At 41.2% G+C, this 26,932-nt stretch overlaps 1 protein-coding gene across 1 annotated transcript in view; it reads left to right on the top strand.

The window, feature by feature from the left end:
* LOC136863509 (uncharacterized) overlaps window positions 1-26,932 on the top strand; it is a 931,909-nt gene that overhangs the window by 385,420 nt on the left and 519,557 nt on the right. The window contains exon 5 of the mRNA XM_068225974.1: window positions 8,653-8,787. Coding sequence (XP_068082075.1) covers window positions 8,653-8,787 — 135 coding nt within the window. The remainder of the gene's footprint in view (window positions 1-8,652; window positions 8,788-26,932) is intronic.

A 26,932-nucleotide genomic window follows, 5' to 3' on the forward strand; every position in this document is an offset into this window, starting at 1 on the left:
AGGTGGAATACCTGGACCTAGCCCGGGAAGTACGAAATCGATTGCTGGAAAGAAGGATTGAAAAATGGGAGGAACTTTACCATAATCTATCAAAAAACGGGTCTGATCACAATTTTGGCGGATTCTCTCAGAAAACGAGTTAGATCGCGAATTTCGGCGGGTTATATATCAAATGTTACGCATTCAATTATAAATTTCATTATAATACCGTAGCGAAGCACGGGTATCTTGCTATTAATAGATATTAGGAAACATACAACTGGAAAAACAGTTTTACCTTTTTAACATGTTTCTTCTGTTTCTTCCCCTTACGTCTTCAAGCACTCTTTTAAATTTTTACAAATGTAAGAACAACACAAAAATAAAGAAAATTACCGAGGAATGTTGAAAGTGAGATGGATTGGTATTGAATTAAGTCTGTGAGACGAAAACGATTTGGCGAAGTTTGACAAGAGAAAGACATCCAAGACTTGTTCAGTTGATTACCCAGGAAAGTATCGGGAGGTAGAAATTGTAGGGGAAGGCCAAACATTAGTGTGGACGTAGGATAGAATTGTCAAGTAGAGAAGAGAAGGTAATTACAAGAAAAGGGCATGGAGAGCCACACTAAACCACTCCATGAAGCGACAAATCAACATAAACAACAATGTACTTAATGTTAAGAAAGGAATGATATTAATAACTTCTCTTCTGACGAAATAAGATGATTTCATCCCCTTCTGGATATATAATGTCCTTCATAATTATTCAAATACTATATGTTCAAGGGAATGGAGGAAGTTCTTTCTGAAAACCGCAAACCGAGGTATGGGAGGCGCGAGATGTTTGTTGCCGGCTGCTCAAGCCTGCATGTTTAATGCGAAATCTCTGCGCTGGCTGTTGATAAGACTCCACAGCCCTGCCATCACTACCACGATACAAACTTCTGGAAACATAATTAGCCCCCACTTGCGAATGGCCCAATAACTTAGCCTTTGTAACAAGGCATAATTAAGTGCAGACTATCTAGTCTATATTCTTCTTAATTACAAGGAAATCCCTGGCTTCTAAAACTTATCTTTTAAAAGTTGTGCACATTGCACTGACTATTAGCATACCAACGATAAAGCTTTCGTCTTTTAAGTACACCAAGTCTAAAACTGTAATTTTAAGAGGATATTTTTAATCTGAAAGACCTAACATACACTTCTTTAATATATTTAAGTACCTTACCACATAAAAGGGTCACACAAGTAATGGTCTCAGAAAATCCTACTGGTTTAACGTCGCACTAACACATCGAATATTTTCTGCGACGGAATGATAGGAAAGGGCTAGGATAGGGAAGGTAGTGGCCATGGCATTAATTAAGACACAGCCCAAGCATTTGTCTTGTGTGAATATGGAAAACCACGGAAAACCATCTTCAGAGCTTCCTACGGTGGGATTCGAACCCACTATCTCCCGAATGCAAGTTCACAAATGCGCGCCAATAACCGCATGGCCAGCCCACTCGGTCGTTAAAGATGAGTTGGCACAACGTTTTCCATGTACAGATTTCAGGTATAAATATTTTTCTAGAGATTTTGGAAGTTTGTGGAAAATATAATTATCGTCAATATCCCCATTATCCCCGTACGAGGGTACGGTAAAAGTTCAAAATATAAGTGATCGAAAATTATGTTTTTGCACAAATTTTATCATATACAGTTTTTTTGATACAGATAATATTCACGGAGAAGTATGATATTTAAAGTTCTTTTCGTCTTAATATTGCTATGTCACTGTATGCTAATGAAAAACCATGAAATATAACCTAGTACATAATCCGGCTATCCCTGCACTTATATACCGAGTTTCGAGATATTCTGAAGAATACAGGCTGTAGATGAGTAAAGCTACAGGCCAATCCTTGGCTGAGTGGTCAGCGCACTGGTTGTCGGCTCAAGGGGCTCGAGTTCGATTCCCGACCGATTCGGGGATTTTAACCGTTGAAATTTTTGTTCATCTTAATACACATCCTCATTTACATGACACTACAAACCACCTTAAAAACACTAGGCTAAATTCACTGAATATATTCACCCCAGGAAACTGGCAAAATGCCAGGAGAAGAAGAAGATGAGCAAAGCTAATAAGTAGGGCCCGGATTATTTAAAAATGCATAACTTATGCAAATGCATATTTTGAACGTTAGTGCATATTTTGAACGATAGTGCATATTTTGAACGTTAATGCATATATAGATATATTTTTCTCTTATGTGTGATCGATTATCTAAGATTTCTATTAACTTGCCCTTCGTCTATTGCAGTGATTTTACGAAATTAAAATCTAAAAATATCTACAGATAAGAGTTGTATGTCTTTTTTAATTAAACAGTGGATATCACGCAAGTGACTACACAAGTGAGGGTGATGTAGTGTACTGCCAAGTGTGCGACAAGAGTGTGAAATGCGATAAATATGTCAAAGTGAACAGCATTCGAAAACAACTTCACATTTTAGATCAAAAGAACAGAATAAGAATTTGAAACACTACCTTAAACCGACGTGGAAACACAGCGTGAAGTTATTAAATTTCCCGTTGATATTTGTAAAACGTTTGTATGAAGGTTAAATAATCCACATCTATGCTCGTTTCTTGAAAAGTACGAGTGCTGGTCAAAGGATACCATATGTATTTTGTTTTATTTTTAGCGCATATTTTCGAGCATATTTTCAAATTTTTTTATGTATATGTGTATGCATATTTTTGAAGTTGTTACTGCATATGAATCCGGGCCCTACTAATAAGACATGGAGGTGTCACACTGCCTACTGTATCCAAGTTTAGATTGCCCTGTTGTTTGAAAATGATATTGAATTACAATGCCGAATTGGTTCGCCTCCGGGGTGTAGTGGTTAGTGGGATTAGCTGCCACCCCCGGATGCCTGAGTTCGATTCCCGGCTTTGCCACGAAATTTGAAAAGTGGTACGACAATTGGGACGTGGTCCACTCAGCCTCGTGTAGTCAACTGAGTAGAGGGGTTTCGATCCCCGTCTCAGCCATCCTCGAAGTGATTTTCCGTGGTTTCCTAATTCTTATCCAGGCAAGGGCCGGGATGGTACCTAACTTAAGGCCACGGCCGCTTCCTTCCCTCCTCCTTGTCAATCCCTTCCAAACTTCCCATCCCCACAAGGCCACTGTTCAGCATAACAGGCGAGGCCGCCTGAGTAAGATACAGGTCCTCCTCCCCAGTTGTATTCCCTAACAAATGTCTCACGCTCCAGGACACTGCCCTTGAGGCAGTAGAGACGGGATCAATCGCTGAGTCCGAGGGAACAACCACAGCTGGTCGGTAAACGGTTTAAATAATAAATAATAATAATAATAATAATAATAATAATAATAATAATAATAATAATAATAATAATAATAATAATAATAATAATAATAATAATAATAATAATATGATGCCGAATTGGTAGTGACCCCTCAAGAAATGAACACGAGTCAAAATGAATCCTACTAGATCTGTTCTGAAGGAGAATAACTGGAACTTTTCTAACAAAGAGAGCATTTGGAAATTCTAGAATTTAATTCCGTTGAAATACACATGTGATTTGAAAATGTCTCTGTAAAGTGAAACGTCTGGTGTAATTCGCATACTTCAGTCACAGAACCCTATACTAGATTTTGTAATTCCCGCCTAGGTCGGGGATTTTATTCCAATTGGGTAATTTTGATAATACGCAATTTTGTAATTCCCGGCTGTGTGTGTGTGCACGGCACTTAATAGTTGAATTGTCGGACTGAGTATCTCAGGCGGTTAAAGCGCTAGCCTTCTGAGCCCTACTTGGCGGGTATTGACTGTCTCTTGGAAACCAGGAAAATCTACTTTGAGAGTGGCTGCGCAGCCCCTGTTAGTACTGTAGATTTACTGACACGTAATAGAACTCCTGCAGGAGTACATTCCGGCACTTCGGCGCGGTAGGTTGACGTAAACGAACACTTGTAGGGCTAATTTGTTGCACTTAGTGTCGGTAGATTTACTGGCAGGTAAAACAACACTTGCATATCTAAATTTCGGCACGTCAGCGTCCTCGAAAACTATTTGAAGTACGGATTGCAGTTTCAGCACCTAGCAAATTAATTGCCGAGCTGAGTAGCTTAGACGGTTAAAGTGCTGGCATTTTCTTTCTTACTGGCATGTATGCTGAGTATTCAGCATAAAAGCAGGTTGGACCTTCAACATTATTATTATTATTATTATTATTATTATTATTATTATTATTATTATTATTATTATTATTATTTGTGAAGTTTTCGAACATTTGAGTGTAGTTAGTAAGACGTAAAGCGATTATTATTATTATTATTATTATTATTATTATTATTATTATTATTATTATTATTATTATTATTATTATTATTATTATTATTATTATTATTATTATTATTATTATTATTATTTCGGGGATATCGTGAAACGCGGAGGTGTAAGAAAGTGCGGGCATGAATGGTTGGATAGGGAAAAGGTCAAATTTTAATTTAAAATTCTAAAATTCGAAATTTTAATTTAAAATTCTAAAATTTGAAATTTTAATCCTTTCCTAGGGTTTTCTTTGTTTTCCTTTCAGATCTTAAACTTTGTTAAACAATAACACATAATAGTTGGAAATAATAGAGGGAGCTCTACAGCTCTAGAAACAATAATTATTGAAATCAGGTACAGTAAGAGTTCAGATAGATAGCTCAAATATTACACCATTCCCAAGAGCACAATTGCTCCAATTAATTACAAGAAAGGAGACGGTGCTCCAAAATTTACAACATTAGAAAGAGTGCCTTTGCTTCACACAATTACTCTCTAGGAGATTACTCTCCAAACTTTACAGGATGCAAGCCTCTCAACGGCACAATTTAACTTGTACATTAAGTAAACATTAACCAATTTCCACTGTCTTGCTCGCTCGATAGTATACATTGCACTAAATAGGAAATATAATAAGAATAGTTAACAGGCGCCAGAAGTGCCCATTCTACCTGGCCTTAGTAAAAATGAAAGGTTAACGTAATTGGCCCAAAATCAAAATGTTAGGAGACGAACACTTGCACTCCTTCGAAATTCACAGGAACATAATTAAAAACCATATGTGTGCTTATGGCCCGACGTTACAGAAGCTAAGACTACGGAGGTGACTAGACAAAGGAAGAGATAAATTTTAAAGTTTACGAAATCATAGTCACCTCAAAACCAAGTTCATGGGAATAAAAAAGGGTCCCCACTGTTTATTCCCTAAGTTAGTCTAAGGTCTTTAGACTTATTGAAAAGTTACATGTAAAGAATTAGATTAAATAGGATTTTTGAAACCTTCCCCTCGAGTTAGCTTTCGGAGACTATTACATGATTAAAAGATGTCTGCCATTACCTTGAGCTGGCGGACCTTCCGGAGATGGACGTGGCAAGCCCTCCACTGCCTCCTCTATGAACACACTCTACTGCTGGACTGGGGCGATCAAAAGACAACATGGCCTAAAAGATCCCAGCTTTTATAGCGGAGAGGAAGGTTCCAGGATTCTCTGGACCGAAACCCTAGACACACCCACAATTTCTGTTGGTTGATTAAATAAATGTCAAAAATTTCTTGTTGGTTAATTTTTAAAGCCGGCGGAAAGAGTTAGAAGTGCTGATAAACTTAGAACACTAAAAACAATCTACAAACAGTTCAGTTTTACCAACTAATGACTACAAAATTTCCTTTGAAAACTAATTGTCCATCCTCTCACCAAATGGAGCACATAAGTTGACACTAGAGACATCTGACGATAAACATTCAAATTTCTTCCACTAGAAGTTTCACAGTTCGTATTGGAGATGGATTTCTAAAAGCCAGTCGTTTTAAATGTATGGAATTGGTGTACCTACGGTATTATTATTATTATTATTATTATTATTATTATTATTATTATTATTATTATTATTATTATTATTATTATTATTATTATTATTATTACACCCACCTCGAACGGAAGTAAAACTTGAGGTGTTTCAATTAAACACACAAGCTTTTAACGTACAGTCATTTAGTTAGCATGCTTGTTTGCTGCCCGGGTAAAGGAGCCACCGGTTCGATTCGTAGTCGGGTTGGTGAATTTAATTTTTATTTCATGTAGCTTGAAGGTTGAGTGTTTTGAATTTAACGCACAATCATTTAGTTGCTATGATAGTCAGCAGTCAATGAGAAAGAGTGCCGAGTTCGATTCCCAGTCGGTCTGCGGATTTGTTATTTCTCGCAGCTCAAACGTTAAATGCTAAATTCTAAGTTAGAAGTCACCAGGATTCTAAATCTACTGCTCAGAGCTGAATGCGGAAACAATAAACTTTGTATTCCTTTTCTCGGCAAATACTTCCAAGTCTAATCAACTCGTACATACGGCAATTTATACCACATTTACTGCATTCCCCCTCCGTATTCATAGCCTACTTTGAGCTAACAGTTCATATTTAGTCTTCATTGAAAGAAAAGCTCGTCATCGATTTCAATTCTTGTAGCGCTAAAGGCTGGTGTTTCAATTAACCCACAATCTTTTAATGCACAGTCATGCTTGTTTGCTGCCCAAGTAGAGCAGCCACGGGTTCGATTCCTAGTCGGGTCGGGGATTTTTTAGTATCCTGTGGATCGAATGTTGGGTGTTTTAAATTTAACGCGCAATCATTTAGTTACTATGATAGGCAGCAGTCCAAGGGAAAGAGTGCCTACTTCGATCCCCGGTCGGGGTGCGGTTTTTTAATTTCTCGCAGCTCAAACGTTAGTTTTATTAAACGCACGCTTTCAATGCACAGTCATTTACTTGGCAGGATACTCAGCAGTCCAAGAGGAACAGTGCTGGGTTCCATTCCCGTCATGTGTTGCGCGAACGTGGAAGGGGAACCTGTTAGGTTAATGCCTAGTCCGCGTGAGGTTAAACTTGCACTTTTATCCAAAGTGTAGGGAAGGCGTTCGGGTAACGACTGGTCAGCGTAATATTAAGCCTGCACTTTTAGCCAGGGTGTATGGAAAGACCACCGGTTAGGTTAATGGCCGGTCAGCGTAAGGTTAAGTCTGCACTTTTTGCCAGGGAGTGAGTTAGGTTAGGTCAGGTTAAGTATGGTCAGCGTAACGTTAGACCTGTTCTGTTATGCAGTTAGTGCATGTATCGAACTTTTAAGTTAAGCTTACACTCTTATGCGGTGAGCCTGAAAGTTTAGGTTAGGTTAGATTAGGTTATATTAACGTATGGTTAGCATAATGTCAGGCCTGCAGGTTTATGCAGCTAGCTCGGGTATCGAACTTGAAGTCGGTTAGGTTGAGCCCACACTCTTATGCGGTTAACCCCCGGGTGTTGAACTTTGAGTCTCTTAGGTTAAGCTTGTATGCTTAGGCTTCGAACTAGGGTCTGTACGGTTAACACCCTTAGGCCTGGGGTTGAACCTGGAGTCTGTAAGGTTCATGCAGTCTTAGTCAGCATATTGCGTGAGGCGTAGGCCTCTCCTCGGGGCCTAATATGGAGACGGCCGCCGACCCCCTGTATTCTAACTACTCATACGCAATAACACTCCGATTCTACTCATTGCAGAGTTCATCCTGCTTTCAGATCCTGTGAATTTCAAACAATTACCCTCGTTCACAAACACTAGTTCGCTTAATTGACAGGTAGTTAATGAAGGAAGTAATCGACTGGTCTTGGCCTGGAGGTGACCAAGAGTTGAGTATGAAAATGTGCGCTGTTTGTTGGTATTTCTAGGTATATGACAATGGAATTACTAGCCTCAGTCTCCTCTCCATTGCTTTTAATAGACTAGGTACATCTCCTATCGATCATTGTATTAGAGTTTGAATTCTACCAATCACCACTGATCTGCATTTAGGGCGGTCGCCCAGATGGCAGATTCCCTATCCGTTCTTTTCCTAGCATTTCCTTAAATGATCGCAAAGAAATTGGAAAATTATTGAACATTTCCCTTGGTAAGTTATTCCAATCCCCAACTCCCCTTCCTATGAACGAATATTTGCCCCAAGTTGTCCTCTTGAATTCCAACTTTATCTTCATATTGTGATCTTTCCTACTTTTAAAGACAGCACTCAAACTTATTCGTCTACTGATGTCCTCCCACGCCATCTCTCCACTGACAGCTCGGACCACACCACTTAATCGAGCAGTTCGTCTCCTTTCTCCCAAGTCTTCCCAGCCCAAACTCTGCAACATTTTTGTAACGCTACTCTTTTTTGGAAAATCACCCAGAAGAAATCGAGCTGCTTTTCTTTGGATTTTTTCCAGTTCTTGAATCAAGTAATCCTGGTGAGGGTCCCATACACTCCAACCATACTGTAGTTGGGATCTTACCAGAGACTTATATGCCCTCTCCTTTACATCCTTTCTACTACCCTCACAATTCTTATCGACGGTGGGCTAGGCCCAATGTACTGGACTCCAAAATACAACGACAATGGAAATCAGTTAGCTGCTCTAAGTACATACCTATCTTTCCTAGACAACGCTCCAGTTTTAAATTAAGTTCTTGTGTTACATATCACACACTCTGATCATGAATTTTGCCAAAACAATCCGGATGATAGTCGTTTCATGATTCTCCGGTTTGATGCATTCAGTGGTGGCATATTCTGATATTCTCATATGTATTTCAGGAATTGCTGGACCAAGAGGACGACCAGGCAAACCAGGAACGAACGGAACGCCGGGACTACCGGGTATCAGCGCGTATACAGTGAAGATAAATGGCAGCACAAGCAACGAATTGTTAGTTCCACCTTCCATTGCCAGTAAGTATACACGAGATATTGAACTGAAATTCCCATTTTGAAATATGTCTTGCATTGTTCTTAGAGATGGTAATTTATTTACACCACATTCGGGCACCAGACTAATCTTGACTTGTGTGCAACGCATAGTCCACTTTTACGTTAACTATGTTTTATTTATTTGCAACTACTAATTTGATCTAGACAAACTCTCCTCTTTTCCTAGAAAAGCAAAGCTTAATATATATATATATATATTATTTACAATTTGATTTAAGTCGCACCGACACAGATAAGTTTTATGGCGATGGTGGGATAGGAAAGAGCTAGGAGTGGAAATGAAGAGGCCGTAGCCTTAATTAAGGTACAGCCCCAGCATTTGCCTAGTGTGAACATATTAAACCACGGAAAACCATATTCAGGGCTGCCGACAGTGGGGTTGGAACCCACTATCTATGGAATGCGAACTCACACCTGAGTCACCCTTACCGCATGGCCAACTCGCACGGTGCTTAATAGATATCAGCCTTACAAATGTCCGACTCGTTGGCTGAATGGTCAATGTACTGGCCTTCGGTTCAGAGGGTCCCGGGTTCGATTCCCGGCCGGGTCTGGGATTTTAACTTCCATTGGTTAATTCCAATGGCCCGGGGGCTGGGTGTTTGTGCTGTCCCCAACATCCCTGCAAATAACACACCACGCATAACACTATCCTCCACCACAGTAACACGCAGTTACCTACACATGGGAGATGCCGCCCACCCTTATCGGAGGGTGTGCCTTACAAGGGCTGCACTCGGCTAGAAATAGCCACACGAAATTTTAAAGAAAAGCCTTACAAATTACACGGTTCTATACAGGGCAGTGTTAAACAACGTGAACCGGGTACATGAACCCTGAAGGGCTGATCACTCTGATAAAGAATTCTATTCTATATCTCCTGCCGTTGTCAATTTATCATCTGCTGAAGTTAGCCAAACAGATCGCTTCGCGGACGAATTCAAATGGGTTTTGCGAGGCAGTGTTGCTAAATCTGCACGTGGGTTGATACCGGCTTGAGAGCACCAATCGAAGAAAAATATTTCGCCGGGGAAGGAACTGGTCATGGGCCTCCGAGCTGAAATGATCGCGCCATAGCAAGTGACACCGTCAGGAACCCACAGTGTGTTTGTGTTTCACGCTGACTTCTCGGCATGGCTCTCAAGACGGTCGTAAGGTACATGCAGGTTTAACAACGCCACCTCGCAAAGCCCATTTTAATTTGCGCACAAAGCGACCTGGTTGGCTAATTTTAGCAGCTGATAAAATGACAACGCCGCGAAATATCCAATTATTGTTTTCAAATTATTCATCAGGGTGACCAACCCTCTAACACTCACATACCCGGTTCACATTGTTTCCGACCAACCTGTATATACAGGGTTTTTTGTAAGTGACGGATAATACCAATAAAACTAGAATTAACTCATTTAAAAAACTGTCAGACACTTCAAACATAGTATTTTGAGAGCAATATTTTACAGAAGCAAACAAAATTTTCAGTCATTATTCTGCAGGATGTGACGCCATGGGCAAGATTTTTGAATGGTAACCTATCCTTTGTTATTATTTTTACTGAAAGGTGCTTATTGTTTTTAGTTGCAACCAAAATTTAATAAGTTTCATATAGAATGTTTAGTTGCTATGGGATATTTTAATTCTTGACATGTTTTAAAACTTTTCTCCGCTATTTACACAAATACTACAACAAATGGATTTCAGATTATTTAATAAATTATTTTAAACGTTTTATTAGCTTTCTCCACAATTTATACTACTACAACAAGCGAATTTCAAGTTATGAAATAAGGTCTTCAAGATGCTCCGCCCAACCGGGCGAATTGGCCGTGCGGTTAGGGGCGCGCAACTGTGAGCTCGCATCCGGAGGATACTGGGTTCGAACCCCACTGTCGGCAGCCCTGGTGATGGTTTCTTGTCCGATCGTCGCCATAAGACCTATCTGTGTCAGTGCGACGTAAAGCAAATAGCAAAAAAGGAAAATGCTCCCCATTTACAATCTGATAATGGCTAACTGGAGTGTGAATTCTTTTCCAACATTTTCAGTAACTGCTGGTGGTCTATCCCTGCATTTGTTCCTGATTCTCGTTTTCAACTCTTCTGCATTATCAAAACTCACATGAAAGACTCTACACATCAAATTTCCCCATAAAAAAGCTATCAAGTGGAGAGAGATCTGGTGATCATGCAGGCCGCTCTATAAATCCTCTTGTTTCGATGCATCTATTTGGAAAAATATGTTACAGATACTCTCGAACATGGACAGCATAATGAGGGGCAGTACCATCTTGCTGATACCAGACTGAATTGTTGAAAAAAGACGTTTTATTATTATTATTATTATTATTATTATTATTATTATTATTATTATTATTATTATTATTATTATTATTATTATTATTATTACAATAATCTGCATATGTCGGTTAGATCGATGTAACAACCAGAGATAATTGTTAGTATACCAAATACACTTGCCTCGTACGTGGTAACAGTGTTAGCGATACCAGAAAGCCAGAGTATCGTATCAGACCACATTGCTTGATCTCGGAAGACCTACGAATCCCTGTTGGCCATATTAGCAGACTTGCTTGCAAACGCCATGATGTTCTGTAAACTGGTGATCAAATTTGCGGAAAAATGGCCAGTGGGCTACGGTGGACTTACGAGTGGAGTGGCAGCCTACCATCCATCACAATCTCTGGCACTATCATATATGAGTGTGTGGTTGCCGTAACGGATAGAGCTTCACCAAACATGTACACTGCGAGGGTTCGACCAAATCGCACTAAGTACTTGGTCTGGTGACAGACATTTTTCCTCAATGAGAGATCTGCATTCTCTTACGAATTCACGACATACTTGTTCAATATCAGCAGCCCCTTCAATCAATCGCTTGCTGACATTGTGGGTTATTTTCCGACAAACGATCTTTCTTATTTCTTTTAAACGTTTTACAAGCGAGTTGCAGGCGTTGAACAACAGGGATTTTTGAGCGTCAATCTTAAATGTCATTGCCCAATGTCGCAATACAGGTCATGTATTATGACGTTTTCCACGGTTCATCATATCCTGCAGGCTGTTTAGGTCTGACGAGAGCCGTTGTTTCAGCGTGTTTTCAACGTTTTATAACAAAGGCCTACACTTTATTTTTATTTTCCGTGACAATATTGATTTAAGTTTCAGGCAAGGTGTCATATCAGTGTGAATCCAGGACGACACAAATGGGGAGACAAAAATGTCCATCTTTTTTCCGTTAGTTGTTCTGTCTATACCATGCATTCTTCTGGTAACTTCATTTTAAATCGTCTATGAAAAAAAAATCCTACAACCTGTTTTCCAGTCATTGACCGGGTCAGGGATGGAATGAATGAAACATATATAGGCTGTTATTACAATGGGGTCGCCACTCCCAAAGTAATTTTATTAATGAGTGATAAATGCTATGAAATGATAATGGAGAGTGTTGCTGGAATGGAAGATGACAGGGAAAACCGGAGTACCCGGAGAAAAACCTGTCCCGCCTCCGCTTTGTCCAGCACAAATCTCACATGGAGTCACTGGGATTTGAACCACGGTAGCCAGCTGTGAGAGGCCGACGCGCTGCCGTCTGAGCCACGGAGGCTCCTTTAAATCGTCTATATTGTTATTAAATAATTAAAATCGTTACCAGTCAAAATTATTGTTAATTTTTATTCCACAACGGGTTTGAGAGGGTATACTCGATCATCAAGTGGTGAACCTTCGTTTTAGTTTATCCTGGAGACGATGGCTGAAATGAGAAACTGCGACTTCCCCTGACATCCTCCACTGGTGACATTGCTTCATCACCTCGTCATAGTATTAATACTCTCTTCATCTAATGCCTTCTCATCGATTACAATGTAAATACACTGGCCTATTTCTGACAACTGTTTTTCGTTTGTTCACAAATAAGTCGCTCCTCACCTGTATGTGCATCTTGTGCAACACCAAAGTAAACAACCAACAGTTTCACAATTACCGCGTTTCTAATTGTTGTTAGTTAATTGCTTTACGTCGCACCGACACAGATAGGTCTTATGGCGACGATGGGACAGGGAAGGGCTAGGAGTTGGAAGGAAGCGACCGTGGCCTTAATTAAGGTACAGCCCCAGCATTTGCCTGGTGTGAAAATGGGAAACCACGGAAAACCATTTTCAGGGCTGCCGACAGTGGGGTTCGAACCTACTATCTCCCGAATACTGGACACTGGCCGCACTTAAGCGACTGCAGCTATCGAGCTCGGTTCTAATTGTTGAGAATGACCGTACTCTACACAGTTAATCACTATGTAAACACACTTCCACGCCACAAAGATGATGTGATCTAATCTAGCGGACAACACAAACCTGTCCTGTGAGGTGTGTTCACTGCGGCGGTTGCAGGTACATAGGGGGAATCTTCGCCGTCCTACCTATTCTTCCCACTGCTATCCACACCGTTGCACAATAGCAACTAAAACTTCGGAAGGAGTTTGTGTTTCCGCTCATTAACAAAACGGAAATAGTTGTGTACTATTCACCCGAACAACTGTCCTAGCCCTTCTTTTTAGACCGGCAACTTTGCTCCTTACTTATGCTGCGATTTGGGTCGCCTTTTCTAACAAAGTGAACGTCGACTCGGGAACAACCTGCAGAAGAAAGTGTTGAAATATTTCTAAATGTATGTACAATATTTGATTGGCAGATTATAAATTTCATATAGTTTTAACAGTAACACTATGTTTCAAAGTAGAATAAAGCCTCTCATTATTATATAACTTAATGTCCTTGATTCTAAGATCCAAAATGATAAGCACTAAATTTGAAACTGTAGTAGATGAAGCTTTAAGTATCATTTGATTATGACCGAGCTCGATAGCTGCAGTCGCTTAATTGAGGCCAGTATCCGGTAATCGGGAGATAGTGGGTTCGAGCCCCACTGTCGGCAGCCCTGAAGATGGTTTTCCGTGGTTTCCCATTTTCACTCCAGGCAAATGCCGGGGCTGTACCTTAATTAAGGCCACGGCCGCTTCCTTCCAATTCCCAGGCCTTTCCTATCCGATCGTCGCCGTAAGACATATCTGTGTTGGTGCGACGTAAAGCAAATTGAAAAAAAAAAAAAAAAAAAATTGATTATGAGCATTCGACGAAGAACAGGGTTGTAAAATATGTGTCATCTTGTGATTATCAGCGTGATTTTGAAAGGGAAGTGAGACCGACACTCACGTTATTCTTCGTTAGTGAAATATATCCCAGCCTATTCTGTCACTGTTTTCACAGACAAATTTACTATAGATAACGTTGTTCACTACAAGTATGGATAGGCCCGTCTTTTGAAAGGTGTTTATTGTTGTGCGGATTTCCATAAGAAAATTTATTTTGATGTACATGTTTTTATTTATTGCCACTAGAGCCGGACAAAACAGATTTCACTCCCGCTCGCATCCCGTTGCTTCTGGCCTCCACTCATGCAGGTAATGACAGGGAGGATCGCGGAGCATTAGAGACAAGCATTGACTAGGAAGGAATGGGGATCTGGAAATTACTTAACCATCGTGCACCAGACTAACTGTGAGGAGTAGTAAAGTGTAATTTGAACTACTCTACTGTTATGGTAAATTCAAACTGTAGTTTATCCTTGATTATCACCAACAAGATTCTGGAAATATTCCTATCTACCGAGCGAATTGACCGTGCGGTTAGGGGCGCGCAGCTGTGAGCTTGCATTCGGGAGATAGTAGGTTCGAACCACACAGTCGGCATCCCTAAAAGTGGTTTTCCGTGGTTTCCCATTTTTTTGCTATTTGCTTTACGTCGCACCGACATAGATAGGTTTTTATGGCGACTGTGGGATAGGAAAGGCCTAGCAATGGGAAGGCAGCGGTCGTGGTCTTAATTAAGGTACAGTCCCAGCATTTTCCTGGTGTGAAACTGGAAAACCATGGAAAACCATCTTCAGGGCTGCCGACAGTGGGGTTCGAACCCACTATCTCCCGGATGCAATCTCACAGCCGCGCGCCCCTATCCGCACGGCCAACTCGCCCGGTATTTCCCATTTTCACACCAGGAAAATGCTGGGGCTGAACCTTAATTAAGGCCACGGCCGCTTCCTTCCCACTCCTAGCCCGTTCCAATCACATCGTCACCATACGACCTATCTGTGTCGGTGCGACGTAAAGCAGCTTGTAAAAAATATTCTTATCTCTTGGAATGTCCGACTCGCTGGCTTAATGGTCGGCGTCCTGGTCTTCGGATGAGAGGGTCCTGAGTTCGATTCCCGGCCGGGTCGGGGATTTTAATCTTCATTGGTTAATTCCATTGGCCCGGGGGCTGGGTGTTTGTGCTGTCCCCAACATCCCTGCAACTCACACACCACACATAACACTACCCTCCACCACAATAACACGCAGTTACGTACACATGGCAGATGCCGCCCACCCTCATCGGAGGGTCTGCCCTACAAGGGTAGAAATAGCCACACGAAATTATTATTCTTATCTCTTGGAATACAGCTAATTATGATTCGCAGCGGAATTGGAGTTACGTAACATCGAAGAAAACTGTAAATACGACAATGATGCTTGGTCTGTTGATGCGTATGAGACTATGAACCTGTTTAGTTTAATCGAACGATCAATAAGTTGTTCATATAGAAGGTCGTTCTGGATCTCTGGGGACGATGTTTAAAGGGTAATTAGCTTATGAAAAGCCATGTATCACCAACGTTCGTGCACGTTTGGAAAACCATCATTTCTAGCCATAACACGACAATGTAATTTCCATTGCAGCAGACTTTTTCGCAAAGCTAGCATGTCCTTCTTATCCCACTCCTCTTGACAGGTTTTCCAGAGGCCATAAATAGTGCATGAACGTTTATTTCCTAAGGCCCTTTTTAGGAGTCCAAATGCACATATATCCAGGGGTGACCTATCGGGATGTCAGCAACAGGAATTGCACGGATTTCAGTTTCCATCTCCATGTTCTCTATGAACAGACGATTCGAACGAGAAGTGTGGTTGAATGCTTTATCTTGATGTACCCATACCTGATTTTTCGCCCTCCCATACAGTGCTGGGATATCTGTGTTTAAATGGGTGTTAAAACCTCTTGCTGATAGAGCGTACAGTTCACCTTCCCATTATTAGCGACACGGCAAATGGTTATCTGGCCATTGTGTAGCAGGATCCAGCGATGACCATGAAACCCCTTAGAAAACTTTCCTGGCATTCTTTATACAAAGCTTGATATTTTTTGTCTCTAGGGCTGTAGTAAATCGAGCGGGGTTTCTTACAGTCACCAAGGTACACATATGCTTCGTCTAATGTTATCACTAGAGCCCGAAATTTAGGCATTTTTGTGTGAAAATAGGCAAAAAGGCACTTGAAATACTGAAAATAGGCAGTACTGTAATTAAAATAGGCATTTATTAGAAGTGAAAGTAAAAAGGAATCTCACTCATTATCAATGAAAATATGTATTTTAAATACTCATTCATTTCTTTATTATCAACTTACCACATAATTAGCGTACTCATTCTTACTTTCCTTGGTTACAAGCAACAACAAGGTGCTTTTTCAATGTATCAAATGTCATAGACAGACGCTTGTCAGAAAGAATGTTTTTCATCATGGAAAAGGAACGTTCTACTTCCACTGAAATGATTGATGCAAATTTGAAACAAACTATTTCGGAAGGACAGATGGCAGTTAAAACAAAACTTTCACCTTTCACAACATCACGAATGTTCTTCATTTTTTCAATGTCCACAGTAGCACTCAGAACACGTTTACACTGTTCACTAACACTGCTTCCTTTTTCTCCTGGTGCTTGCAGCAGTTGATTTACTGCATCTTCGAAGATCGCCATAGATGATACCAGCGAATCATCTCTTTTCTCCAACTTCAAGATTGCTATCGGTATCGCACTATAATGTGCTGTTATAAATGCCAGATCATTGCTGAGCTCTTCATGGTCCAACAACTTTTTTAGCTCGCGAACTGAAGCAACTTCGTCTACTGATACGGCACGAAGTACCTCACGTATCTTGTCCTACAGTTACGTAACCATAATTTAAGTTGGAGTTTTCGTGGACGTTTTGCTTGGTTCCAGTACGGTTTTTAACTTCGAATGACGGTGTGGTCCGCCTCTGTGGTGTAATTATTAGTGTGATTAGCTGCCACCCCCGGAGGCCCGGCTTCGATTCCCGGCTCTGCCACGAAATTTGAAAAGTGGTACGAGGGCTGGAACGGGGTCCACTCAGCCTCGGGTGGTCAACTGAGTAGAGGTGGGTTCGATTCCCAACTCAGCCATCCTGGAAGTAGTTTTCCGTGGTTTCCCACTTCTCCTCCAGGCAAGTGCCGGGATGATACCTAACTCAAGGCCACGGCCGCTTCCTTCCCTCTTCCTTGTCTATCCCTTCCAATCTTCACATCCCCCACCAAGGCCTCTGTTCAGCATATCAGGTGAGGTCGCCTGGGCGAGATACTGGTCATTCTCCCCAGTTGTATCCCCCGACCCAATGTCTCACGCTCCAGGACACTGCCCATGAGGTGGTAGAGGCGGGATCCCTCGCTGAGTCCGAGGGGAAAACAAACCCTGGAGGGTAAACAGATTAAGAAGAAGAAGGAGAAGAAGAAGATGATGATGATGACGATGATGATGACGGTGTGAGTAAAGGTATCATCCATTGTATTTCCACTGAAATTAAACACTGATTTTTGACGGATTTTGACGTTTCACGAACCCTTGGCACCAAAAATGTGGGTTTCACAACATAATTGTGATGTAAGACGTCATGTGACTCCCTTAATGTATTTCGAGGTATATTTCACACTCAGACCTAGTCCTAAATGATATTCATTCCTTATACCAGTTGAACGTGGATGAAAATTGTGAGTTGGAGGTTTGGTTCCTGTCCTGATTTTGATTGGCCTGATTCCCCCTATCCCGCACGATCGTGTGGATTAGTTTTTACACGATCTGGCGCGCTAACAAATTGCTTCTGCCACATCAATCCTGGCTGCAATGATTTTCAGATTGCTGTAGTTAGCCAAGATGCGCCAATTCTACAAGTTCTCAATGCACAAATACAACCAGACTTCGCCGTGTGAAGTGTGATTACTACCTGTGCTTCTCCAAGGAGAGCAACTGTTTTTAAAAGTAACACACACGTGTGTTATGTTGGGAAATGACCTGCTAGAAGCAGATAAAATGGAACTTCGAACTGAACGTTTCTGATATAAATTGCTCCAATTATGTTAATTGTTATCAGCATAGTTTTTCACATTATTTGGCATTCCCTCTCCAAAGGATTAGTTATGAGCCATTTAAAATGTATTGGTGTTTATAATTATTTGATGTCAAACAACGGAAAAACTAGTACAATAAACATCTAACCAGCACGATTCCCCTGATACCTTTCCGGAACACGGCAGAAAGAATTATTTAGTATGTTTTCTCCTTTCGAGATCATGTAGGGCCTACCCGCTCCAAAATATTTTCTTAAAGAAAATATCCATACAAATATTTTCAGGTATGAAAGAGATAAGAATGGATATATAAGGAAGTATTGGGAAGGAGATTTCAATCGACTAAACCTGTACCAAGCAAGTGGCGGTGCGGATAGGTTCGCTCAGCTGTGAGCTTGCATTGGGGGTTAGTGGGTTCGAACCCCACTCTCAGCAGACCTGAAGATGGTTTTCCATGGTTTCCCATTTTCACACCATCCTAATGCTGTGGTTGTACCATAATGAAGGCCACGGCCGCTTGCTTCCCACTGCTAGCCCTTACCTATCCCCTCGTCGCCATGAGACTTATCTGTGTCGGTGTGACGCAAAACAAATTGTAATAAAAAAGACTAAACCATTACGTACAGATTTTTCACGTCTAACTCTGAACCCTCGCGCTAGCGTCCATTCACAGTAATACTTTGCCCGTTGTAACCAGAAGTTTTTCGTTCCATGCAATGTGCGTTTTTGCGTTAATGATACGCACAGAGTGGAAAGAATACCAGCATGGTGGAATGCCGCAGGGTGATTGTATGAATAATTAAAACAGGGAAGAAATGTTTACAAATGACATATATTCTATAAAGGTGAAAGTACGGAGAGATAGGAAGTGGAAACACATTTACTCTCTTACCGAAAGGAAGTTTAGTTGCTAACTGACAGAGCAAGTCACATGTGTATATAGCTTCCTGCGAAAAGGATACTTAGATGGTGATGATGGTCTCAGAGAGGCCTAACATCTAGATCATCGGCCTAGAATACCTTGAAAATATTCATTACATAGTAATTTCGTAGTGGAAACCCTTCACGAAACCGAGCCAGCACGTTGGCTTACGTCTTCCGAATCTCGATAACTTCTTGTGCAACGCGCCATCGTACTTTGTGGGAAGCCGTAGCGTCGTCCAGCCTATGCTGCGGTTAGATTTCGTTCTTCAACGAGAGCAACTACCCGCTCACCGATGTGAGGTCTTCGGTGTGCCTTAGTTTCCGGTACAACGGCCTACCTGTGTATAACAAACGTGGTGGTGGCAGCCTGCAATATGATTGGTTTACTCACTTCTGATGCCGGTGGAGTGAAAAACTATCTCAAGCAGAGTAGAGCCAGCCACCGTGAGTCCGTAACCACTGGGCTGCGATGCTTCGCGAACAGGTACACACCCATTACTCCGCCTGCTACTTTTCACCTCGCTCATACTGAAGGCCTTTTACCGAAATGGCGAAATGTATTGGGAAGGCAGGGATGAAATTGCTTCACAGTAATGATGGGATAATCGAATTATTTTAATAATCGAATAACCTTCACCCGATTATTTAAATCATCGAATAAACTAATCGAATGAGTTTCAAATATCATTCAGTTGTAGTGGTGGCATAATCGAATACTTTTAATATTCGAATAACCATCCGATTATTTAGAAAATCGAATAAATAATCGAATAATCTAATCGAATGAGTTTCAAATATCATTCAGTTGTATCGCGTAGAATATTCGGATGCCTCATGAATCAATTTTTCGATTCAAGTGTGCCGGATGGATAATCGATTGAAATAAGCAAATAGATAAAATGAAATGGCGTATGGTTTTTAGTGCCGGGAGTGTCCGAGGACATGTTCGACTCGCCAGATGAAGGTCTTTTGATTTGACTCCCGTAGGCGACCTGCGCGTCGTGGTGAGGATGAAATGATGATGAAGACGACACATACACCCAGCCCCCGTGTCAGCGAAATTAACCAATTATGGTTAAAATTCCCGACCCCGCCGGGAATGGAACCCGCGACTCCTGTGGCCAAAGGCCAACGCGCTAACCATTTAGCCATGGAGCCGGACAGCAAATAGATGAACTTTTATGAAAATAGAAATAAGCCTTTTCCAAACGTATTCCCAAATGTTGCAACTAAATGAGTGAAATAACTGTCTTAAGAATATCGATTTCATTCGATTATTTCGAAAACCTTCACTACTCAATTGCATCATTCATTCGAATGTAGTTCCGAATGAATAATTGAAAAATAATTGAATGAAAAAATTCACCATTCGATTGCCTCATTGATTCGAATGGAGTTTTGGATGGATAATCAAACAATTAATCGAATGGAAAATATATTCACTGTTTGATTGCCTCATTCATTCGAATTAATAATCGATAAATAATCGAATGAGAAATATATTTTTTTGCTAGGGGCTTTACGTCGCACCGACACAGATAGGTCTTATGGCGACGATGGGATAGGAAAGGCCTAGGAGTTGGAAGGAAGCGGCCGTGGCCTTAATTAAGGTACAGCCCCAGCATTTGCTTGGTGTGAAAATGGGAAACCACGGAAAACCATTTTCAGGGCTGCCGATAGTGGAATTCGAACCTACTATCTCCCGGATGCAAGCTGAATGAGAAATATAATCGAGTAATCGAATAAAATGAATCGAATTTACGATTATTTTGTGTTCGTTTATCCCATCACTTTTTCACAGAATAATAATATTAGCATGTAGACATGATATTGGCTTTTGGGTTTATGCCTTGTCAAGAAAACAAGGTGAAACTCGCCACGCTTCGCAGAGAACTTTGCTCCGCATCTTCAGAAGAATCCAGACTCTTCACGAGGAAGGCTTTTACAATAATGAGGGTTTGAATTTAAGAATGCTTAATCGTTGAAGTTTTAGTGGTACGGGAGCTGATATTTCTTCCACCACATTCGTCTCTGATTTGTCTGATGTCCTCTCTGACACTTCTCACGCTGTTGTCGTCAGCTCCCGCTTGGAGCGCTGTGCCAGCATACAGCAAGCCACCTGGTGACGAATATCGTGAGCTCGCTGTTGCGATCAACAGCATTCTGTAAGGAAGTAGTCAGCTCGCGGACAAAAGGGTCTTTACACCGGTCTGTTTTTTATTTTTTTATTTTTTTTTTTTGCTAGTGGATTTACGTCGCGCCGACACAGATAGGTTTTATGGCGACCATGGGATAGGAAAGGGCTAGGATTGGGAAGGAATCGACCGTGGCCTTAATTAAGGTACAGCCCCAGCATTTGCCTCGTGTGAAAATGGGAAACCACGGAAAACCATCTTCAGGGCTGCCGACAGTGGGATTCGAACCCACTATCTCCCGTATGCAAGCTCACAGCCGCGCGCCCCTAACCGCATGGCTAACTCGCCCGGTGGTTTGTTTTCAAACCGGCTTTGCAGTACCGGAGTGATATCCGGGTGGAATCAGGATATCTTATTTATAAGTTAGAAATAACAGACGTGAATGTTGCGTGAATTGTCGCTGGTGCAAACAGGTGGGAAAATGGCAGGAGGGTATTCGGAATGAGGAGATAAATGAAATGTTACCAATGAACTCGCTGGATGAAGCTGTACGCATAAGCCGGCTTTGGTGGTGGGATCACGTGAGGCGAGTTGAGGAGTATAGTTACTTAAGAGAATAAGGGTCTCGGTCGTGGAAGTAGAGAGAATTACGAGAAGTAGAGGAGACCAAGACAACGATGGTTAGACTCACTTTCTCGTCATTTAATGATAAGAGGTATAGAACTAAACGAGGTCATAGAGCTGGTTACAAATAGAGGATTATGGGGCGGTTTAGTAAATTCACAGAGCCTTGCGGGCTGAACGTCGGTGTGTGTATGTACGGAAACGACGCTATCCAGCTGTTTTCAACACTCGTAGATATTCCAGTTATGATGGCGGCTTTTATAAGTGTAATGACTCATGTTTTTAAATTCTCGATGCTTGTTGTTTAATGGGGCCTAACATCGAAGGTCATCGACCCTTATTTTTAATTCTGGCTGAACTATGGACAAGAATCTTATTTTATTTATAGACAATGATGATGAAAATGCATAACGGAAAATGATTTTGCTTTTCAAAGAACGATAAATGTTCACCGCCGCAACCGAACAAGAGTTGTAACTCACTGACTTCTAGTGTGGTACTTCCAACGAAAGTTTTCAATAGGCTCCTTGAAGAGCCTCCCTTGTATCTCTATTCTGATGTCATTAAGAATGTCTGCAGTGAATAGACATCAGGGTTTGTGCTCCCACATTAGTCAGTGATTTTGTAGAATGTTTCTGTAAAAATAGGTGCCTGGGATAGGAAGCCCTCCTGAAAGTGGAGGGTTTTCTTTATTTTGAAATATTGAATAATCTAAAGCTTTCTCAGTTATTCTAAAAGGAAATCCTGATCATAGTCCCAAAAATTTATTTTTATGAATATTAAAAATATTTACACATTGAAAGCTTATTTGGATTAAAAGCCTGTTTCCATGCAGTGACATTGTCTACTAAACTTTTCTTGCATTTAAACTGTAATGGAACACCGCTGTCACGTTCACGACGTATTTCAGGGATAAAACAGCAGACAGCTCCGTAATTTAAAAGTTGAAAACTCCGACCCACCAGTCGTGTTTTTCCTCCCCAGAGAAACTACGCTTCGCGATTTTTGATGTGATTCCTTGTTCACTGATACATATGAAAATATGTGTATGTACAGGCGTATTTAACACGTACATTTTTATGGTGAATTTACACGGTAATTTTATTTGAAATATTTACAGACTAAAAAACAATTAAAGGAAGATTTCTATTAAAATATCTCTAGTGCGTGGTGGATTTCAACGATCGAATAATGTTCACCTCCGCAACCGAACAATGGAACGTTAAATATTACGTTGATAAATTTTTTCTGTCCTTTCAGAGGAATTTACTGTTTACAGTAATAATCCTTGAGCAAACGCACTAAGACGGAATTAATCATCCTTATAATTAAATTGCAACTTCGAGCGGTGGCGTTGTCACACACCCAAGACCAAAGAGTAACTTATATAGACTACAAGTGAGAGTGATCAACACCTCTTCTTTTATTCAAATAGGAAGGGTTGTGTCCTTACATTTCGTTTATTTCATGAACTGTGTCGGCACGAATTATTTTGCTATTAGCTAGCTAGTTGCTTTACGTCGCACCGACACAGATAGGTCTTATGGCGATGATGGGATAGGGAAGGGCTAGGAGTGGGAAGGAAGCGGCCGTGGCCTTCATTAAGGTACAGCCCCAGCATTTGCCTGGTGTGAAAATGGGAAGCCACGGAAAACCATCTTCAGGGCTGCCGACAGTGGGGTTCGAACCTACTATCTCCCGAATACTGGATACTGGCCGCACTTAAGTGACTGCAGCTATCGAGCTCGGTCGAATTATTTTGAGTAAAGATACTACATGCAGGTATTAATATTCGACGAAAGTGTTTCTTTTGAGCTGGCCTGGAAACAAATTTTTGATGCGTACTTTCGATAAGCAAGCTTGTTCTTTTGTTTACAGATCTACCTAGGTACTATTATCGTCCGTTCGGTCATCACAATGGACTGTGCTAGCTTTGGGATATCTCCACCAGCTACTCTCCACGGTGCCCACCATAGACTATTACGACACTTTCTAGAGTGCATACCGGGGGGTAATTAGACATTCAATTATTTGCTCTTTAATATAAATCCAGCGATCGTAATATTTCATAGTTACTCTTATTCATGTGCCATACATTGCACTTGTTGGAAGTAATGAGTTTGGGATTGAATTCCACTTTGATAAGAAGTCCATGCTTCAAATTTTTCTAAAACCTTAAATAATAATAAGACGAATAAGAATAATGTCATGTTGACTAGCCGGATCTCTGAGCCAAAGATAGCGAGTTCGATCTCCGCCAGTTTGGTGATATTTGAACGTGTTCAAATACGTCAGCCTCAAGGCGATTTATTTACTGATACGTAAAAGCACTCCTGTAGGACAGTATTTCCGGGACCTTGGCGTCCCCAATAACTATAAAAGTACTTAGTGGGAGTAAAATCAATAATAATAATAATAATAATAATAATAATAATAATCTTTGGATCTTACAATACTTATTTTGATTATTTTGTACTGAAACCTCACTACAGTAGAATATTTAATCAATCAGCACCCCCTTTCCATACATCTTGTTGCGAATCACTCCTGGTGTTGCATGAGATCTGATTTCGAGTGTGAACTTAGAATGTTCTTCTTTTTCTTCCTGACCTTTTCCCAATTACTTAGGGTCGGCACTTTATACGAATTTAGCCCAGTTTTACGGCCGGATGCTTTGACTGATGCCAACCCTATATAGAGGGAGGTATTCATTATTTCGTGTTTCTGTGGAGGTTTATAGTATGAGGCATTTTGTGTAAATTAAGACCTGTATTAAGACGATCACCCTCTCACCGCTGGGTTCCGTGCTTCTAATCCCTTTCACTCCATGTGAGATTTGTCCTGGACAAAGCGGAGGCGGGACAGGTTTTTCTCCGCGTAATCCAGTTTTCTCTTTCATCTTTCATTCCAGCAACACTCTCCAATATAATTTCATTTCATCTGTCATTCATTAATCATTGCCCCAGAAGAGTGCGACAGGCTTCGTCAGCCGGCACAATTCCTATCCTCGCCGCTAGATAGGGGCTTCATTCATTCAGTTTCTGACCCGGTCGAATGACTGGAACAGGCTGTGGATTTTCATTCATTCATTAAGACGATCACAACCACCCAGCCCCCGAGATATAGGAATTAACTAAACAAATTTAAAATCCCCGATCCAGCCGGGAATCTAACCCGGGGCCGTCTGAACTGAAACCACTTCACTTAAATATCCTTTCATTATCGTTTAAGTGTGTCTGATAAACATTTAACGGTGGGGAACTGTCCTCATCACGAATGATGACAAGTTAATTACGCGTTCTTCTAGAGCAAGGATAACCTGTTTATTCGCAGGGAAAGAAGATGTATTGCTTCATATCCCTTGAAGAGAAAGCAGAATTCTGTACTTGTTAATAAATCAAAATACTGGGAATTCAAGTTGCTTTCAGCTTGTCATACAACTATCCTTTTCCTTTATGAAAATTTCACTTCTCTGTGTCAGCCATTCATTACTTCACGTCAGCATTTCCGGTGTCTCCACAATTTATATACGCAGCGCTTCCATATTAGTGTGCATATTTCTGATGTCTTTGTCTGCGTAGCAGAGAGAACATAAATTACACTTTTCAGTTTTGTAAAGCTGTGCTGTTGTCCCTCGCCCTTATTAGGAGATATTCATGCTTACGTCTCATTTACGTTCTGTGTGGTAGCGGAGGTTGAGTTTATCAATGGAGCTCATAATGAGGTACTGTAGTTTAAAGCAGTAGTATTCAAACATTTTGGTTGGCGTACCCCCAAAATCCAATTGTTTTAATTTCGTACCCGGAAGTATGAATATATTGCGATTATACTAGAAATAACAAATGATTGTTGGCGGATGCCAAATAATATTATCTATAATAATAACAATAATAATCTTCTTCTTCTTCCGCACCTTATCCCGCTTGCTCACTGTCACTGCACATACTGAGGCATCAAAGAGTTGTGGCCGGGTATTTAGGTCGCATGCCCTTCCTGACACCACGGGTCCCATCCCAGCCACGGTTGGCGGGACGATGGGTAGGCAGCTAAGCCGCCACACCACCCTGTTCCCCAATAATAACAATAATGTATTCTATGAATATCGTCGCTGGTCAAAGGAAATTTCATTACTCCTTCGGAGTAAAATTTACGGAAAAAGCCCAAAACTGAGCAGTCAGCATTGCCGGAGACCTGTTCCTTGCATTTTCATTGTTCAACGATACCCCAATTATTCGATCAATGGAATCTTCTGTTCCCTTTTCAGACAACGCGGCAAGCCTTCATAAGACAGACGGAGAAAAGTGGTTTTCTCGTGAGTGGAATTAGGAGGTTTTTATTGACTAGGAAAGATATACAACCTGTGTCTGAAAAATTCGGTGAATGGTCTCATGAAATAAAGACAACGTAAGTTACACACAAAACTCCTTTACTGGCTTTGAAAGTAACCTCCGTTAGCTACAACACACTTTTGACATCGACTGTAAAGCTACGGGAAGCTGGCAGGAAACACTTCTTTTGGAATCTCCCAGAAAACACTTGTCACGCGTTGTTGGATACCTGCTACACTGTCGAACCGGTGGCCTTTCAGGGCTTAATTTAAGACGGGGGAACAAAAAATCTGCCGGTGCCAAATCCGGAGAATACGGAGGGTGTGGAAGAACAGTCACCTGGCAGTCAGCGAGAAACTCGGCCACGGGGATCGCGGTGTGCGGACGGACGCTGTCGTGGAGGAGCTTCCACTATCCACTCCGGTACAGTTCAGGACGAACCCGCCTGATGTGTTGCAGTAGCCGTTTCAAAACTCCCTCGTAGAATTCCGCGTTGAAAGGTGTACCCTGGGGTACAAATTCATGATGAATGACACAATTGCTGTCGAAAAAGGCGATCAGCATTGTCTTAATATTAAACTTCGTCCGCCGACTTTTCTTGGGAGGCGGAGAAGAACCTTAACACCACGCCATTGACTGTCTCTTGGTCTCCGGAACATACTAGTAGCACCACGACTCGTCTCCTGTAATGATGGTTTTCAACACCTCCGGATTTTGGTCACAAACGTCAATGAAATCTCCCGACGTTTCCATCCGAGTTTGCTTCTGCTCGTCTGTCTGGTTGTGCGGTACAATCCGGGCACAAATCTTCCGTTTTTTCAAATGTTTGTGAGCAATGGTCCTTACAC

This window comes from Anabrus simplex, chromosome 2, assembly GCF_040414725.1.
Source record: "Anabrus simplex isolate iqAnaSimp1 chromosome 2, ASM4041472v1, whole genome shotgun sequence".
Classification (NCBI taxonomy): Eukaryota; Metazoa; Arthropoda; class Insecta; order Orthoptera; family Tettigoniidae; genus Anabrus; species Anabrus simplex.